The sequence below is a fragment of the Melopsittacus undulatus genome, chromosome 12 (genome assembly GCF_012275295.1).
Source record: "Melopsittacus undulatus isolate bMelUnd1 chromosome 12, bMelUnd1.mat.Z, whole genome shotgun sequence".
Lineage (NCBI taxonomy): Eukaryota > Metazoa > Chordata > Aves > Psittaciformes > Psittaculidae > Melopsittacus > Melopsittacus undulatus.
Genome location: NC_047538.1, coordinates 4,667,380 through 4,687,294, shown reverse-complemented (window position 1 = coordinate 4,687,294; position 19,915 = coordinate 4,667,380). Strand labels below are relative to the sequence as shown.

The window sequence follows — 19,915 nt, the reverse complement described above, 5'->3', positions numbered from 1 at the left end:
ATCCTATCAACACGTGCAAGATGTGGACTTTATACTGGCTGGATATAAGGGAAGAAAAAGAGTATTTTGCAAATTATCTGTGCCTAACTGAGCTGGTGCCTGATTCCCACAGACATAAACACTTCCAGAAGCATTCCACATGAGGCTTCCCGCTCTGCTCAGTAGCAGAGGCATGGTCTGCTCCGAGGGCTGAAAAGTTTCTCACAACCCCGGAATGTGATGAGGCCCCTGAGGCTGATGGTTGCTGCCCAGCACCGAAATAAGAAAGATGGCTTAATAAATTGTAATCCTGAGAGGCTGAACGCTGGCTGCACACACCGGGTTTCCTCTGGCATGCTCTGTGGACAGACCAGATTGCTGTGATTTTAGTCCTCTGTACCTGATGTGAACAACACCAAAAATGTTGTCCCTGTTCCACTGCCCACAAACCTTCTGCCTCCAAAAGGCTGCTGGGCATCAGCTAGCCAGGTGCTGCAGTATCTTGAGCATATAGTGACAGTCAACCTCAGGCCCTACAGATGCTCCTCTTGCCCAGAATTTCCCTTTTGATCCACAGGACTAAGCCAGCTGGAAGGCTGAGTGGACTACATCCATGTCACTGCAGTTTCCAGTGCTCTGTAACTTGTCGAGTTACTGATCTACTTTAGGAAGCTTGGGTGGCATCTGAAATGGCAGATGCCTCTTGAGAAGTCTGCCCTGCTGTCTTCTTTGTCTCCTCCCACACTTGAGGGCTGAGCTAGCACAAAGGCAAGCCATCATTTTTAAGAGAAACACCAATGTGTGAAAGCCAAGGTTCAGAGAAAGGACTACCCTTGGAAAAGAGAAATCTTCAGTGAAATGAAGGAATATGGAATGACAGAGATACTGGAGAGAACTCATATGAGCCCATACACTCCCTCAGACCCCACACAGTCCCTCAAAACATACTTTTACTACTCAACACTGATGTCTGTCAAGGAACTGTTTGAAATCCCTCCTGTGCAACAGCAAGTACAGAGAGCTAAGCCAAGCTCAGCAAGAGCAGAGCTGTTCAGCCAACACAGAGCCCCTCAGGCTGGTACCACTGAGATCCAGAGACATGATCTTCACTTTCCCTACAAAACCAGCAGCAGTAACCAACTGACAAGATGGGAATGCTGGAAACCAGCTGCACAGTGAAAGCCTCCATGTGTGAGAACCAGGCTAAGTCCTGGGGGCAGCTCTACAGCTCACAGTTCCCTCTGATCCCAAGTTTTGAAACTGCAAAAATGTTACCTGAGGTAAATGCTGGTAAAGCTCTGAGATCCTGCAGAAATGAAGTCAATACAGCCCCACATCCACTTCATCACAAAAGTCCCAGACAGCTCTTTTCTGAAATGGACCATGCAAAACCACACACTGCCTCAGAAAATCACCTTGTGCCAGGGGACAAAACTAGCCCTGGGCCTTTGAAAGGCAGCTCCTGCATTCTGACAGCAATTCCATGAAAAGCACTGCAACGCTTTTCAGTCAGGACCAGATGCTGCAGGTGTAATAAACAGGACAGTGAGCATCTGAGCGTGCCTCCGGATCAAACACAGGTAACATTGCCAAAGCAAGAGGCTAGTTAATGAGTGGAGGAGAAGCATGCATAGGTCTCCCTGGCTTCTACGATGAGACAGTGCAGTCATGTAAGACAGCAGTGGCTAACCCTGCGTCACAAACCAGGAGAGCAAATAAGCGTTAATAGCTGCTTGCTGTGATCCCTGAAGACACTGCTCCCCACTGCCCCTTATTTCTCAAATGCCAGCTGCCTCTGCAGAGCCCTAAGAGATTGCTTGGATGCTTGCTGTTCCATGGCTAAATCCAAACCTCCTGCATTGAGAGGTTCAGAGGACTGGGGGGGAGGGTTTGCAAAGCAAATGCAGCAGAGGAAGACATTCTGTTTCCTCATTACAAATCAAACAGCATGACTGACATCGAAAGACAAGCACACAGACGGAGCAAGCAGAGCATGGAGTGGAGCAGGGAAGAGCTTGGCTGCTGTGAAACAGGGAAAAAATCATCTTGCCAGGGGGAAAATAGCAGGGAGAGAAAGCTCATGCAATGGGGCAAAATGCTTCCTTCCGTTAGGGCATGCTTTACTCCTTCCCACGCTATCTACTGCTACTTCATTGTTTTGCTCCTCTGGCATGAAGAGACCTCTCAAAACCAAGGTTAACCATCACCTGTTTGGGACTGGTCTCAGGCTGGGAAACATGAACTCTCCAGGAGTACCACAAAGCTTAGAGTTCAAAGCATATCTCTGAACACTTGTGCTTGTGCACATGTGTATGTTAGAAACCATGCACACACAGTTTGCACCCTATGTAAGAATACACACTCAAAATGCTCATTTAAGCTCCTGTGTAACTTCTGTTCAACTACACAGCTACAGATCCTAACAGTGCACCATTTTCATGTATGCCAGCTCATTCTAACTATAGCATGGATGTACATGTATGTGTACGCACATGATGACACAAATTCCAGGACAAACCCCTGCACTGCACACACCCCCCATTGGGAAGAGAATATGACAGTATACAAGATGATGGTCACATTACTCTGCCTTCTCCTGGAAAAAACTCCCACTCTGCCATGGGAGGACAGCATAAGGATTGTGTAGGTCAGAAACTCTTTCCCCTCTGCCTGTCTCCCCAATGCCATTAGCCTGGCTCTGAAAAATGGAACTAGCTCACACAGCTACCGTCTCACTCCCACCCACATCCTTGGTAGCTGCAGCATGTCTGCTGGGCTGGCTCCAAGCCTGTGACTTCACCGGAGCAGCTGTTTGTGCTGGGAAGAGAATTTGGTTACAATTGAGATGCAGCTAGAGCCAAAGCTGTGAAATACAGTGCTGCCTTCTCTCCAAGCAAAGATGCTACGCACATTACAGGCACAGCCAACACAGTTTCCTTGGGTAAGCCTGCCTCCAAACAGCTAAGAGGAACAAGGGGGTGGGTGAGTAACACACGTCTAACATGTACCTCTTGTCCAACATGAAGTCTCAAAGCAGGGAAAGCAGACTGGGGGTGACAACAGAGAAAAGCAAGAAAAATACAAGGAACCTCTGTATTAGAGGACATAGAGAGCAACCAAGGACTGATCTTGAAACTCCCTACTGTGAATAGAGTGAAGCTGACCAAAGCATCTCCTGACCACCACAGGCTCATTGAGCAAGCAGCTTGGCCCTGTGAAGTAACCATGAGACTTTTCAGCTCCCGGAACACCACCCAGGAATGACCGATCATTTAGAGAGAGTAGTTTGGGGTTACACACCTGCCACAATGACTGGAAGGCCTGGAAAGTCACTTGCCAGCTTAGAGAAGGCTATTGGCATGTGCCATTCCCTCCAGCACAGAGTCTCCAATAAGAGGTTCCACTCGAGCAGTAACCTCTTTCCAAAATCATTCTTTGCCAAGAGAGAACTGAAAAGGAAGCTTGGCAGGAGTATCATATCCACCATATCTGTCTCCTGCTAGTTTCCATATAGCTCTGCACTGTTACATCCTTTCTTACACAAAGCTTAAACCATCTCCTACCTGCAGTGACCATCGCTAAATTTGGGATGAGGTCCTGTTTTTTCAAAGAAGGGGAATCCAGACTTTTGTCTTCCACACCAAAACCACATCAGACAAGTTGCTGTCAGCTGAGGGCACAAGGTCTGTCTTTGGAAGTCAGAGCTTAGCTGCTTCTCTCTATTTCAATCTGCCTTCTTTCTTCCTTACTCTTTTATGACTGCTCTTCCTCTACATGCAGTCATTAACTCTGTGAAAAACTGTATTCACCTCCCAAATGTATAACTTGCTGAGATTGGAGGAGACAGTAAATTCCTGACCTTTTTTCTCCCTCAGGAAGAGAGAGAAGCTGAGAAACATGCTGAAGAATAGGTTTCAACAGCATTAGGATTGGCAAATTCATTAAAGCCACTTGCAACAGGCTCTTTGTCCATATATACACCCAAATGCATTTTCTTCTCACCCTGTTCAACTCAAAACATTTTTCACCATTTCTCTTCCTCTGCAGTTGTCCACAACCTCATTTTTCTCTAACAAAGAGGCTATTACCCCCACTAATCTTGATAAACAATAAAGCCAGCCGAAAGCACTCCAAAGCAAGAGCTGCTGCTCAGGCATTAGAGAGTTAGTATGATACACTGAAATGGACAAATCTTCCCTCTGGCTAAATCCCTTACTGAATACACACGACTTCATTCCTGTCTTGGAGAAAACAGACTGAAGGCCATGTCAGAGCCAACATTTGCATCAATCAGAACCATCTATTAAAATGCCCACAGCACTTCAGGAAATAAAACAAACCTACAAGCAACCAGCTGTGCTAAACTTTTGCTTATCACGCCAATGGAATAACATGCCTTTCCCAACTATTTCAAATCAATACCCCTTCAAAGAAGTCTGAGATCCCCAAGTATTCTCTATTTAAAGGAGAAACTAGGGATATCTTCTAGATATTAGGTACCTTCTAGATGCACTGCCTCTTACAAAGGCTGGCCTTATCTATCTTATTTTTAAGGCAGGAATGTCAAATGTGTTTCTGCCCAAAAGAACCAGAAGTGTTCAGCCCAAACGGTGTCATTCAGTCTAGGTCTAAGCTCATTTTTGCCAGAATTCCACTCTGAAGCTCTTGTTTCTTGCCCTAGGGAAAACAAACAAGCAAACAAAACCCAAACAAGCTTATGAAAATGCAGGGCAAGAGTTTTGTGCTGTATAGGCATTGTACTCCTCAGTGCCTTTGCTTGTTTTTGCTACTTTCACAGAAATCTACACAAAGGAATAACCAGCAAAACATCCTTTGATCCTGTGTGCTATTGTTTTGGGTGATATCAAACACTTGGATTTGAGGTGAGATTGCTGTTGTTTTATAGAGAAATTTAACTTTGTCTTTTAAATGAGTGGGACACTTACCTGGGCCTCCCTCTCCTCACTTTTCATCACAGTTAGTGAAATCCACACACTGAAGTTTCCGTGGGAGTCATGACTAAATCCTGAACAATAGAGGGAATCTGCAAAAACAAAGTAACAGCTTTTAAACACGGTTTTCAACAAAACACAATTAAACAGAAGCATTACAAAGGAGCTCATGCCAACATGCACTTGGATTCTGTCTCAGAAATACCTGCATTTCAGAGCTAGGCAGAGCTATAACCTGGCTGTACAAACCCAAGTGCTCAGGTGTTGGTACTCAAGTGCTCCCTGGATTAAGAGGTTACCTGACTGCTGAGCACAAACGATCACATATGTGACTTCTTCACAGCTGCAGGACACACTGCCATTTGGTTTTACCTTCTAACAGCAGGCCAGCCACTTGCTGAATTTCAAAGATGTATGGAGGAAAAGCCCACTAGGAACTTGATGTACCCTGGAAGCACTGGGCCTGATGGCAAGTGAAGGGAGGCTATAGCCCTCTAAGTTAAAATCAGGCACAGAGTCAATGAAATTGCCTCAGCTCTAATATCTGCCAATGATTTCCACTAGCAACCAAACAGTTGCAAGAGCTTACTTTGCTCCAGCAATGCACTGGAAAGGCAAGCAAGATAATTTGACTATATGCAGAGTTAAGTTGGTACAAGGATACTGGACTTTAGCTGAATTCCAACCTAAATGCCAAGGCACTCGCAGCACACAGTACTTAGAATCATAGAATCATAGAATGGTTTGGGTTGGAAAGGACCTTAAGATCATCCAGGTCCAGCCCCCTGCCATGGGAAGGGATACTTCACACTAGACCATGTCACCCAAGGCTCTCTCCAGCATGGCCTTGAGCACTGCTAGGGATGGGGCATTTACCACTTCTTTAGGCAACCTGTAATGGTTTGAGCCAAGCTCTGAGCCTCCTTGGTTTACAAGGAGAACTAAAAGAAGAAATTCTGTCAGTCAAAGTGAAAGTATTTCAGGTACACCTCTATGGGGCAGGCAAAAGGGAAACAGTCTTGCTAGAGCATGTGTTTATCTGAAGATGCAAGAGAAACACAGAGCCACCAAGCAGCCAGCAAATTAAAAGCTTATTGCATGCAATTTAAATGTTTGGCTGGGATCCCCTGAGGCCGGGTAGGAAGAATCTCTGAGGAAAGGCAGATATTTGGTTTGATGCATGTTAGCAAAGAGGAAGCTGAGCCAGAGCACTGGCACGGCTGGAAGAATTCTTCTTGTTGAAGTCAGATTACTCCAAGTTGTCTGTTAGCCTCTGCTTAGCAGCACTGTAATGACCCAAAATTGCAGCTGACAGATTGGTGCTGAGAGTTTATCTCATTGAGGCTACCGCATGTGGATGGGCCATTATTCTTTCAATTTTGCTCTCTGATGCCTGTTAATATACATTAGGCTTTTCCATATGGTGCTTTTTAGCCGGGTGTCCAGGGCAGCTGCCTGGGCCTCTGTCCACACCCACATGCTCAGGCCCTGCCTAATGAAAACAGATGATAGGCCCAGCTTAGTAATGGGACACAGATGCACTAAAATAGTTTTTTGCTTTGAACCATATTTGCCTTTAAGAAAGTCTTCAAAGACTGTTAGGTTTTTATTCCTGTATCACTGCAATATTCCCCCCAATACACTGCAGTCTTCAGACAGGTGAGGAACTCAGAAGTTGAAAACTTTCAGTTTAACTGGATCTGGAAGTCTACAGACTGATATCCTATTCTAGTACTGCTATCTGCTGATGGCCTTGACAGTCACCTGCATGTTCTCTCACTTTCCTCCTCTCCTATGTTACCTTTTCTCCTCATACTGAAAGCCATTCAGCTTGAGTAGCAGCATTTTTGGGGGCAGAGCTGTTAAAGACAGACCTGACAGGCTGTTGAATGAGCCCCAGTGAGGGGCTGCACTGGCTCCTGCAATACAGGAAGTAATGATAAATTAAACAAGTGGTTTAGTATTACAAAAGCATGTAAGACATAGCAAAAAGAGCCTCCACAGCCACACACTGAGGGGACTGTGCAATGGGCATGGCAATCAAGGGTCATTTCCCAGCAGGACTCCTCATTCTTCAAGTTATTCTTGTTAATAATATTTATATTCCAAGAACAAACAGGCACAAGCAGAGTGCAAATGCCAGAGAAGAGTCAAATACTTCCATGTAATTTGTGAGAAAACAAAGCTCATCTTTTATATGACACCAGTATAATATATCCACCAACAAACATAGAATCATAGAATAGTCAGGGTTGGAAAGGACCTTAAGTTCATTTAGTTCCATGCACAGTTATAGGTATGCAGTAGGCAAACATCTACTGCAAGATGGGAGCCATCTGCATCTCGGGCCAAGTGTCCTATGCCACAAGTTGTCACTGCCAGTCCACAACCCAGAAGTGCTTTGCAAACAGCATTTCACACACCTCTTATGCTAACTTGTGGTGGTCAACCTGGAGCATCTCACACTCAGTTCCACACCGACTAGACAGGACTCACTTGCAGCCTCTACTACCAACAGTGATCCGGGAGCCACACAGAACAAACTGCCCTGGGTTGATTGATTTGGTGACCCACTTGTTTTGCAGTGCACACCCTAGGAGATGGAGTTCCCTTGCATGTGTACTCTGCACTGGGAAGCATCCACAGGCTCCTGAGGCTGCCTCCAACTTTCCAAAGTGCTCCTTATTATTTATGGTTTCTGTGCTTGTGCTAAGTCATTTCAAATAATTGGGAAATAATCCCCTTACTGCTCGGGCAGTGTCTGCCTGTGACATCTCATTTACCAGGCAGTCTGTCCTCTCAGAGAGGTGAAGCCTGGTTAAATGTTTTTGAGGGACAGGGCAAGGGTCTGTACGTGCACGTGTGAAAATGGGATGGGACTCAGGAAAAGAATTCTCCTTGAATCTCTCAGCTTTCATTACAATTCTTCTTTTAAGTGCCAGCTCTGATTTATGGCCTGCCATTCAGGGCTATGAAGGCCCGCAGCCAGAGCTGACCAGCTGTCACAACAGGGCTCACAGGAACAGGAAACCTATTAACCTGTCTCTCTGCTTGCCTAGATCCTGCAATTGATACAGGAGCTGACAAAGATGGGCTGTCCTTGGTGCGTTATTTCCACCAAGAGCATTGCCTGGGGCTGTGACTGTTCAAAGACCCAAAACTACATGAAGATTCCCCAGGTGCAGCAATTTGGACATAACTGTATCTTGTGCCCCAAGAGAGACCTCCTGGATTGCCATGCTCATCCTCCTGCTTGCTTCCTACATTGAGTGGTACCTTGGTTTGGCTGTTAAATAGGAATGATTCTTGTCTGATGCACAAGAATGTTGGCAAAGGTGGATGGTCTCTCAAAGACTCCTTCATGGAGACTGCTAGTTAAATAAAAATGGAAGAATGTGCAAATACAGAGGTACACAGCCACTTTCTCCTTGCAGTGATAACACTCAGTAATTTCATATTCCATACCAAGGCACAGTAATACAGTAAGAAGATTAACAAAATGCAAACCTGCTTGTGACTACATGGTTAAAGGGAGGGAGAACAGCTCTTACCCTACTGGGTTTATGTCCCCTCTCGCACAGCTTCTGACTCACATACTGTTTGAACAGCTTTGCAACATGGAGACATTCTGGAATGAAGCAAAAGGCCACCAGTGGCATTTCTTCTGTTATTCTGCTTCTAGCCCACTCTGTCCCATGGCATGACGAGCTGCCTTCCAGCACTGAACAAGGTTCAGCTCTCCCTTTCGGAAGAGCAATCATAAGGCACTTTCCAGCCCTCTGGCTCCCAGCAGTGGGTAAATTCATCAGTTCACAGATGAAGATGAGCATTGTTTGCAAGCCAATATTTTAGAGCACAAAGACTGCTGTTTGCTCCCCATGGTTCTGGGCTCCTGAAGTGTAAATCCATGGCTTTTTAGGCAGCTGCAGCTCCCTGTGTACACCTGCACCTAAGCTTCTGGCACAGCACCTCTCACCATGGGACTGATTTACCTCTGACTAGCAAAGCAGCACAAGGCCAAGGACAGAGGCAGAGCTCTCGGAGTAAACCAGGCTTCTGTGGAGAAATGTCCTAACCTCTGGGTTTCACTGTGAACAGGAGATTCCCTGTGCTAAGACTTGTCCCAGCTGGAAGAGTTAAAAGCTCTGTATAACACATTATCTCTTTTTCTATTAATGAAGCTGCTGCCTGTGCTGCGTTCACTAACTAATGCAGACCAATACAGCCAGTGCTATCCAGCAATCTGCTCTTCAAACACATGAATAAAGTCACAGTGAAATCAAACAGATTTGAAGACTCTTCCTTCTGTGCAAGTGCAAGTGATCTGTGTGTCTAAAACAATGGACATCATCTAAGCAAAGAAAACTCTCCTGGGCAGTTTCTGGAATGTACAATCCAGGAATGGGCAGCTTTCCTGGCCATAAATCCTTGGCTTCTTCCTCTGTCAAGAAGAGCATAAATACACCAGCCAAACACATCGCTGTGAAATTGAAGACGTTTTTAACAGCAGACTTCTCTAACCAGCAAACAATCTTCCAATAGGAAGTAGGCCTGACCTCCAGCCAAACTCAACAAGGTCCCAGCTGTAAAGACTGCTTATAATGATTTTTTTTAACACTAAACATTAATTGGTTTAAAACAAGAGTTCTCCAGGTCCCCAAGGTACTGCTAGGACTGAAATTCCTCATGCACAGATGAATGCTCTAAGCCCAGGGAAACAGCATGCTCTCTCCTCTGGCACAGCTACTTATTCCCCTGTGTGCTCTGGTCCTGCTAGACAACAACCCCTCTCGAGCCCAACCTACCACATCAGACTAAGACAGTCTCTGGGGAGGTGGAAAACGTGGATTTGAATTGTTGAGATTTCTTTCACCTCCCAGATGTTTCTTCTGAGACTTTCTAGGAGCCCTATATAATTTTAACAAGTGGGAAGCAGACATGCTGGAGGTTTGAGTCTAGATTCAAACAGCTCTCTGCAGAGTTCCTATCTTAAGGGACTGAAAATGCTAGCCTTTTTTCTTCATCTGGTACCTCCTTCCCAAGGCAGCAAAATGAGAGATAAATCTGAGAGCGAGAGCTCAGTCAGCTCCAAAAGTGGTGGAGTAGGCAAAGAGAAACACACAGATCAGACATGCCTGTTACAAGAAGGCTCCCAGGCTCAGCAGAGGTAGTTAAACTGATCTTGCTTTGCATGGGGTACAGCTGCTCCTCGGTAGCTTCTGGAGTCTCTGCTTGTATTCCCAGGTTCTGCACAGAGCTTATTCACCCCAGCTGATGAACAGCAATGTGTTCTCCGTTAACCTCCTGCCTCACTTACATGACACAGGTCCTTTGTCTCCCAAATATTTCCTGCTTTAAATGCTCAGGGATTTTTATGAAATGAAAAGCAACTTGAACCACAACAGATATTCTGCAGTAAGGCTCGGTCAGAATCTTCATTCTGGAAGTTCCTGCTATGCTGGTAAGTCCCAGTTTGCTGTGTCTCTGATAACTGCTTTTTACCTACCTGCACTTCATCATCTGCTGCCTTAGCAGTAACTCTGACTGTAACTCCTTATGAATCTCTGAAGAAAAATTACATCTCATAAATCCTTGTTGAAAACAGTAGAGAGCACCTTCTAGCTTCCCATCTCAGACATTTACAGCATAGACCTTCACATTAGAGTCTCACCAAACCCCACAACACACTAACACTGTCTATCCTTCTGACCTGGTCTGCAAACCTTCAGTGCTCTGGAAACTCCTTCTTGCTGCCTGGCAGCCTCCTCTCAAATCCCTGCAAGTTCTATCAGGGTTCAGTAAAGACAGAAAAATCCCTCTGTGTGAAACATCCTCCCAGTTCACCAAGTCATTTGTACTCAGGATTTCCTAGTTGCACATGTCTTATAGGAAGCTACTGCATGTTCTGAATGGTCAAGGTAACGGCTTCTTTCACTAAGCAGTCTTCATGAACTCTAAAATGCATTTACAGCCTGCTGGTTCTGAGGGTTCTGTGAATACCAGAGCTCAGAGAAGCAACTGAATTACATCTTCAAAGCCCACTTCATAAGAGAGGCTTTAGGAGCTTAGAGAACAAGGGCACATGAACTATTTACAGTGTGTAACAGACAGAAGGTGAACAAATGCCTTATTTGACCTGTATTATTCTTCCACTCAACAAAACGTAGTGTGGTAGGAAAGACAGAATAGCTACAGCGAGAGGTACATGTGGCACCATGGCTAGAAGAAGACACACAGGAATATCTCTTGGATCTGGATCTCCCACCACCAAGTATAAGGCAAATCTGTGAGCCCATACTGCCAAGAAAGACAAATAAAAGCAGCACTTTAATTCATAGAATCATAGAATGGTTTGGGTTTGAAAGGACCTTAAGATCATCCAGTTCCAATCCCCTGCCATGGGCCAGGATGCCTCACCCTAGACCATGTCACCCAAAGGCTTTGTCCAACCTGGCCTTGAACACTGCCTTTGTCACAGGGATGTTGTCAGTTTTGTTGCTATCTAAACCACGGACTTAGCAGATGAAGGTCATCAAAACCAAGCAGCCCTTCAGAATGCATTCTGAGGGCCACTGCATCGATCTATGACCAAGAGTAACAGCAGAATTCGCTTAACTTGGTGAAAATTCCCCTTTAGTGCAAACCCAGTTACTCTTTGCCCAGTTTGCACTGGACTGCTCACATCCCATCAACCTCAAAAAAGTCTTTTTTTAATTAAAGAATCTTACTGCTTTTCAGACACATGTTCAGTGTTTCTGAGCAGAGCCAAATACAGTAACAACGTAAGACAAAAGACACCCTGTGCAACCTTATGCTTCATTCTCCCTGTAATATAGATCTAATGTTATTTTTCTGTAGCTGTAATCAACACTGAAGGAGCCTCACAGGTCATGCACTGCTTGAGAATGACAGAGGACAACCAGACTGGGCAATACTGTTGTGTTTCCACTACATTTAAGTCCATCTTACAGCTACCTGCAACCAGACAGTATCTTCGTGAAGTCCAGCCAGACTGCAACTCTCTCCATTGTCTGAGGCTGAAAATGCACATAGAGAAGTATTGATTCCCTCCTAGCTTACCTGCCAGCACATATTAAAATGAGATCCTCACTACTAAAAGCACGTACAAACAAGTCACCATGGAGGGTACTACATTGCAAACGAACACCTCTCTACCTCCTCTGTCCTATCTATCCATATATGCACACACTTGGATCTCAGAGTAAATGAGATTTATTCTGTTTTCATTGAAGAATCATCTACCATGGACTACTTCATGTTTATCATGGGATAGGATGTGCACACATGGATTTACCCTTGGGTACTGCACATGCTGTAGCTTCACAGCTGAGCTTGTCCCCATGATAATTCCCTCCCTTGCCTGCAGCTTGATGCATAAGCTGCATAATAGATAAACACAGTGAATACCACTGGACTGTGCACTGAATTAGGTGAGGTCACCATTGTGGGTGCAGCTGACTTTAAAAGTGCTCCTCCTGGCATTTTCTTTTACTTTTTAATGTGTCTTTTTCACTTTTCCAAAAACCTGGAGACAGCTCATAGGTATTATGCACTTGCTCATACACAACCACTCTGAGCTATGGCAAGATTTTAAAATGCATTGGCTATTGCATCTAAACAAAAAGTAACATTCTTGCTTCCTTCCATTTGCCATATACCATTAGAAGGCTTACAATTCTCTTGTGAAAATGTAAATAGAAAATGCCCATATATAACATATTTCTAACCCTTCATTCAGCCTCTCCCACTAACTCAGATTTATCATGTTACACTCCCCAACATTAAACACCGTCATTAGGCAGGATCTGACAGCACTTCAGCCTCAGCACATCGACTTAGTAAGGAAACTGCAAAATTAAATCCAGCTCAAACACTGATTTCAGCACTGATGAAAGAAGCTGCCTTGACTGCGTTGGCCCCTGTCCACAGCACGTGCACTGGCGGTGCAGACTTCCCGCTTGGTGCTCAGCCAGTGTGCCTCAGCCTACATTAGCAGGAACCATCTGCAGGGATGAAAGGAGAGTTCCACTTCCAAATTTACAAGGAGAGTAGCTGTGCTACTCTCTGTTCCAGGAACCACTTAATAACACAGCATACAGAGTTTGCCGAACAGGCAGCTCTCTGTTAGGGGCAATCCCTGTGTCCATGTGCTGCGGGGTGTCTCATTTTCACTACACATTGTCTTGAACATTATCATCACAGACAAGATTTAATGGTGGATAAGAAGGCAACTGTTATGAGAACACTTCTAAAGTACTAGCATCTTGGTTGGTCTCATAGTGCTCCACAGGTCTTACTAACAGTAATGGCTATTATTAGCTCTTATATGGCACTTGTCACCCACATACCTTAAGAAAAATTACAAGAGACAAGAGCTATCACCCCATTTGAGAGGCAGGGAAACTGAGGTATTGAAAGGGAGCTAATGATACAACACAAATGCCAGGTCTCCTGCGCCCTAGCCGGCTGCTGCAGGCAACGCAGTTGGAAAGCTCCATATCCCATTACCCATATATGAGTCGTTGAGCTCCCCCAGCAAGGATCTTATTTTTCATTATAGAGTGAAAAATAAAACAAGCCACAGGGCTCTAACTCCTCCTGCAAGCCAGAGACACGCAGCCGGAGATCTCGATGGCAAACGACACAGTGCAAATGGAGTCTGACACAGCAAAGCGGCAGCGGCAAGCCAGCCCGACTAGGTGCCAGAGCTGTTGTATCACTCATTATTCAGGGAGAGCGGGGGAGTTGGAAGCCTTGCTTCAACTGCAAGAAAACAGCCTGGCTGCTGATTAATCCAAAGTGCTGCCCTTGAGAGGAGCGACCTCGTGGTCACCGTCCTCCAAACCCAAAATGTAAAGGTTCAAAAGCAAGCCATGATAAATAACTACCAGCTACTTCTCACCAGTGGCCAGGCAGGCCTTGGAGACGTGATGTTACACAGGTCTTACTAACAATAATGGCTGTTATCAGCTCTTACACAGCACTTGTCACCCACATACAGCTTGGTGACAAACAGCTGAAATCTGCTCTTCAGTGAGGTCATTCCTGGCAACATAGCTCCAAAACTCCTTAATACTAAGAATTAAAGCAAATAGAGCAACCAGATTTCATACCTTTTGCCAGCATGTGGGACCAAGGCCTCAGCAGTCTCTTTTAGTGCTGAACTCAGACACATCCACCTTTCATATCTCTACACTACCCACCAGTTTTAAGAATAAGGTTCAAAATACTCCTCAGCAAGTTAAAAGAAAGAAACCCACCTACACCTATCCAGACCCTACCTTTCTCCAGAGAGAAAATGGCACCCAGGAAGGTAAATAAATCAGGTGTTATGGTTTTGATTTGGTTGGTAAGGTAAATAAATCAGGTGTTATGGGTTTGATTTTTTTAAGCAGGAGAACAAAACAGCAAGCAACCAGCCGAGAACCAGAGCAGTCAGAGCCTGGCATCACGGACAGTTCATTTCAATCCATGATGCCAGGCTGGACGGGGCTTGGGCAACCTGGTCTGCCCATGGCAGGGGGTTGGAACTGGATGAGCTTAAGGTCCTTTCCAACCCAAACCAGTCTGTGTTTCTATAATTCTATGCATATGGAGTCCCCAAACACCTGGAACTGCACTGGAGATACCTGCTGGCAACCAAAAGGCCAGGACAAAGGCTCTGGGCACATCTTCCCTTCCCACATCCCCAGACGATGCCCGTGAACCCCACCCGAGAAGCACCGGGGGATGCTTTCCCACATTCCCAAACCATCCTCTCCAAATGGGGACATGGCATGGTACCCATGGGGGCTCACACCCCTCAGGCCACAACCCCTGCTGCCCAGCGCCTCACCGACCCACCCTGGCATGGCAGGGATGCAAACACCCACCTGGTCCTTCAGAGGTTGAGCTGCAGCACCTTTCACGATGGCTGTGCCCCTGCTCCCGTTGAGGGGCTCCTGGTGGGGCAAGAGCCTCCATCCTCACCACAGCCCCACCGCACACCCCTCACCACTACCAAGCCCCTCCAAAATGGCCGCCGCCCACCACAGCCCCCCACAAGATGGCGCCCTCCACCATGGGCACCCACAAAATGGCCGCCACCTCCACCAGGTCCCAACAGCCCCACAGAGAGGCAGAGACGAGCCCCCGAGGCGCCATGCTTTATTCTGAGGGGTGAGGAAGAAAAGGAAGGGAAGCGGGGGGCCGGGGCAGCCGAGGGGAGGGGAGGGTGTTGGGGGGCAGTGAGCCAGCGGGGCCGGGCTGGGCGGCACTAGCAGGAGGTGAAGGTTTTCCAGAAGAAGTTCTTGCAGGGAGCCTTGCGGTCCCTGGGTGATAGCTGGGCAAGGCGTCCCAGCACTGCCCGCTCCTCCTCCACCTTGCCCTCCTCTTCCACGTCTGGGGAGGCCACCTCACGCCCCATGTCCACGCTGTCCAGCAGGCCCGCCAGCATCTTCAGGATGGCGTCTTTCCGCACTGTGCTCTGTTCCTGCAGGCAGAGGGCAGGGAAAAGTGATGGATGGAGGCCCTGGCCTCCATTGCCATCAGGGATGGGGATGGAGCAGGGTGCACACATCCACCATGGGATCCTTTCTTGCTTCCCTGCTTCCTGTCCTTGGAGATAACACTTCTCCCATCAGCAAAGCCGGGCTGGAGCTGAGGGATCAGTGGGGTCAATCCTCCCCTCTCCCAGCTGGAAGGGGACAGGCACACGTGTGGGTTGTAACTGGAAAAGAGCTGCTACAAAATAGGCACGAATTGGCTGTAAAATCCCTTGCTGCCTGCACTAATTGGATCTCTGGATGCCTCCTATCCTGGTAAAGCCATGCTCCCTTCACTGCTCTGAATGCTCAGCATCCTCTGTGGGATCATTGGGAAACAGGCACCAAGGCCTCAGGAATATTAAGTGCACTGGGGGCTGCAACCTGATGTAAAGTGCTGAGAATGAAATGTAACAAAGGAAAAAAAGGCTGTGTTGGTATAAATACCTTTAGCATTTAGAGCAAACTATTCCAGCAATGGGGACAGGCAGCTTGTGGAACCCATATTCCAATAGCCTGACCTTGGGGAAGGCAGGATGAAGTTCTGGGCTCCATCCCTTTGCCACAGCAGAACGGTTTGGGCTTGAGGGATTTCTGTCAGTAACAAGCTGTGAGTTATCTTGTTTCTCTGCACTTTACATCCATCAAACCTAAGGAATTACCTCTTGCCTGAGCATCTCAGGTCTCTGAGGCTCATTAGCAGAGGCATGGTACTGGACAAGCCAGGATAGATGTTTGATAGGAGCAGATCCTATTTCCCAAGGCGTATGGGAATCTTGGAAGTGCATTTCCATGCCACTCCTCACAAATGCCATGTTTTCTGCTGGGATGGCTGCGTTTATCCCCTGACTCTTTTAAGGACCACTTGGTGAGCAACTGAAAAGATGGATGGATCCAGAGAGCAGCAATTACTGTATGCTCCAGTCTGCTTATGGATCACTTATGGACCACTTTCTTAGCTCTAGTAACCAACCCTGCTCCCCCCCAGGAGAAACTGAGGCATAGAAAATAACACGCTATGTTTGTGGCAGAAGAAAGAAGCCAGTTTATGAGTGTCCTGATTCCTGCTCCTGTGCCGCAAGTACATAAAGGACTTGAGCCTTTAGGGGATGGACTGGGGAACCCAGCTAAAGATGCCTCTTGGGTCACGCTACCTTGTAAGCTTCCTTCCTAGCTGTGAGCACTGTCTTGAAATAACCTGCTGCAAGCAGAGCCAGCAGCTTCAGGCTCGGGGCTGAGGAAGGCAGAAAGCCTGCTCTTAAAGGGTATTCCTTCTGCATGATCAGCCATGGCTGTTAGTGAAACTAGGCAGCTCTTTCCCTGCAGCAATCCTAACTAACATCCCTGCTCTTCCTGGGCTGTGAGAGATCAGGGCTCTTTGGCAGCTGCTAGAGACTTTAGCATAGGTTATAGCACACCTTGGGGTAGATGCTTGATTCCCTGTACTACATCCAAGAGCGCATCCGAATGCACAGATCCTTGATTCCCATTGCTATGCATTTTATGGTTGTTTATATGTAAAAATCCAAATAGTTTTCATACTTAAACCATTTGTCTGATTTACGGCAGTGGTGCCTATGGGGACTGGTTCATTAGTATCTAACAGAATTAGTATTAGCAGAATGCTCTGAAGAGAATCATTAGATCTATTATATCATTTTGTAAGCAACAGTGTGCAGAAGAGTCATTACACTTGAATTAATTCTTACCAAAGCCTTATTTACCCATTTATTCCCTACAACTTGGTTTTATTTTCCCCAACACCTAGGATTTGTACAGAGAGTTTACTTTGTACGTACTGCATTTGTCATTGCAGGAATGTACAGCTGGAAGTTCACAGTTATCCCCAGAAGGGTTAACCCCAGCCAGCTGCAGCAGCTCCAGCAGCACAACACTAGCCCTAGCACCTCACACACTGTATGCTTCTCTCTTGCAGCCAGTTTTGTTGTTAATGGGATGTAAGCCCACTCCTGAAGCAGTGAGACACTGATGGATGAGCTGCAGCCAACGCTGAGACAGAAAAAACAACGTGGATACGCACAAAGGAGAAATTACTGCCTTTGAAACCAATACTGGGATCCTTCACTTCCCTGGGTAGCTCCTTTGCGGGAATGAAGCAACAGCAGCCTTATGGATACAGCTACGGACCGGACTGGCAGAGTGTGGCGTGACTGACGACAGCTCCGAGGAACAGCAGGGATGGCAAGGAACATGCAGGTGGGAAAACTGCGGGCCGAGGGCAAGCAGAAGGCAGCTTGTAATTGTTACTCTATTGCTTCCTACCCCTTCGGCCTCTTAGGGAAATAGTACAAACAAAGTTATTATAGTGCTATAGCCATGATAATATTAGAGTTTTGCCAGTTGGTAGGATAATTATATTGCTCTAATAAGTTCTGCCACTGCATAGAGCTGTGCTGGTTCAGAGTGTAATTATTCTAGCAGAACTATGTCAGTATAACTCCCCTTGTGAATACTACTCTGGAAAAAGCAATTTTATTCTGATATAATTACTTCATTTATTATTCCTCTGTTACTTTCCTACTGAACCCATCTTTTAAACATTTGTCCTTCCCATGAGTCCTATTTAAAATATCATCTCCCTTGATCATTTTACCAATTACATATCTTCTCTCTCCCTCCCTAGCACTGTTTTATTCTCTCATGCTGTACTCTAAGCAATATTATTTTCTCCTTGTTTTCCCTGTTCTGTCCCTCTTGCCAGTTTTTTCTTAGCTCAGCCTTCACTTTTGCATCTTTCTGTCATCTGCCCTGGTACCTTTCCTAAGTAAATCAGCTACTAAGTTGTACTAATAGCCAGTGCTTTGCAGTGCAGGAAGCTTTAGTGCCTTGGAATACATAGAGGTGGAAGAGTTTGCATCAAGTGAAGTCTAATTGCCCTTATTACCCCTCCCCTGGCTCCAGCCTGCTCCCACCTCACCCAGTTGCTGCCCAGGGTGCATTATACTCACCCTGGTGCTCTGTATTGCGAGTCTCTCATCTCCAGGCAGTGCCGTGGCTCTCACGCTCCACACCAGCAGCAGAACGGACACCAGGCTGGCCACCAGCTGCATGATGCACAGGCTGTGACTACCGTGCTGAATGAGGAAGACTGGGAGAGGGAGCTGTTCCTGGGCTCTCTTCTGCCTCAGACAATGGCTGCAGCCCCTTTTATAGCCCTCCCCCAGCCCAGTGGGTGACGCAAACAATTAAGTCTATATCAAAGGCAAATTAGACTTTGGAGAGGTTGTTAACACTTGGCTGCTTGAGTGGGATACTTCAGTGCCTCTGGGCTTTCCATGTGCCAGACCTGCAGAGGCTGAGGAAGCAAAGGACTGGGACTCTCCAGTAACATGCCGTTTCTCCGCTTGGAGAAATTGTAGGCACTACCTGTGCATCTCCTAGTTAAAACTGAGCTCTTTGGGAATAGAATGTTGGATAGAATAGGCCACCAGCTTGCACAAACCTCTAACACTTCTGGCCATGAGTAGTCAGATAATGGCTTGGACCCTGAGTTCCATCCAGACTCCAGGGGATTTGGATCTGGATCTCTGCATCCATTGATGCATCTCACTGGGGAATGCCAACATACCTGGCTTTCCTTGTACATGGTCACAGGCTGCAGCTATGCAGTAATATAATCTGTCTTGCAAACCTAAGACTAACTGGAAGCCAGATGGAAGTTACTGGCTTTTGCTCCTAGTGTTGTTTCAATATGACTTGAACCTATCCTGGAAGTACAGATCAACATGGTGAACCCTGACTTGGAGATGTTGGGCTTGAATGTATTAAAGGGAAAACAAGGTACTGAAAGGCTGGTCAGAGCTGGAGCTGCTTTGCTCTGTGAGGCTTCAGAAAAAGGCTCAGGGTATGCTGGCACTCACTGCAGGTGCTTGGAATAAGTTCCTACCATTTCTGATCTCTGGTTTACAGTTGTTAATGCTTCTCCCTTTGCCCAAAAGGCTGTCCCACCAGTGGGATTGGTTTGTAGGCCAGCAGAAGGTGCTATTAAACACTTCTATCTGTTTTGCACTGTCCCCATCACTTGGGGATGGCATCACTGCCTGTGAGATGCAGAGGCAGAGCTAAGATCCCATCTCACCGCAAGCCCCTTCTCCAGAAGCACAGCCTCAGGGCAAGTCCTCTGCTGACCCTAACAACAAACACCAGTCAAAAGGTAAATTGTTATCCTAATTTAACACATGTAAAAACCCCACAGGGAGGCCAAAGGGATGCTGTGGCAGGACACAGAACAGAAGGCAGAAAAACCTGTTCCCTGCTTCTACTGCTTACCAGCATTACAGTTCCTGGAAACAGCAGGATGAAGCTTTCCCTGCAAATAATGCAGCTCCTAATGCCAATGACAGCACCCTGGACGCTCCTGAGGGAAAAGATGCCATCACTTCCATGCACATTTGAAAAGAAACAGTGGATTCCCTCACT

The 19,915-nt window shown here is 46.5% G+C and overlaps 1 protein-coding gene across 1 annotated transcript; it reads right to left on the bottom strand.

The window, feature by feature from the left end:
- Positions 1–15,206: 15,206 nt before the first annotated feature.
- On the bottom strand, positions 15,207–19,275 carry CORT (cortistatin). Its single transcript, XM_005143663.3, has 2 exons — positions 18,445–19,275; positions 15,207–15,423 (listed from the first exon to the last, which is right to left on the bottom strand). Exons 1-2 carry the CDS (start codon positions 18,544–18,546, stop codon positions 15,208–15,210), a joined length of 318 nt encoding a protein of 105 aa, XP_005143720.1. The 5' UTR covers positions 18,547–19,275; the 3' UTR covers position 15,207.
- Positions 19,276–19,915: the final 640 nt, after the last annotated feature.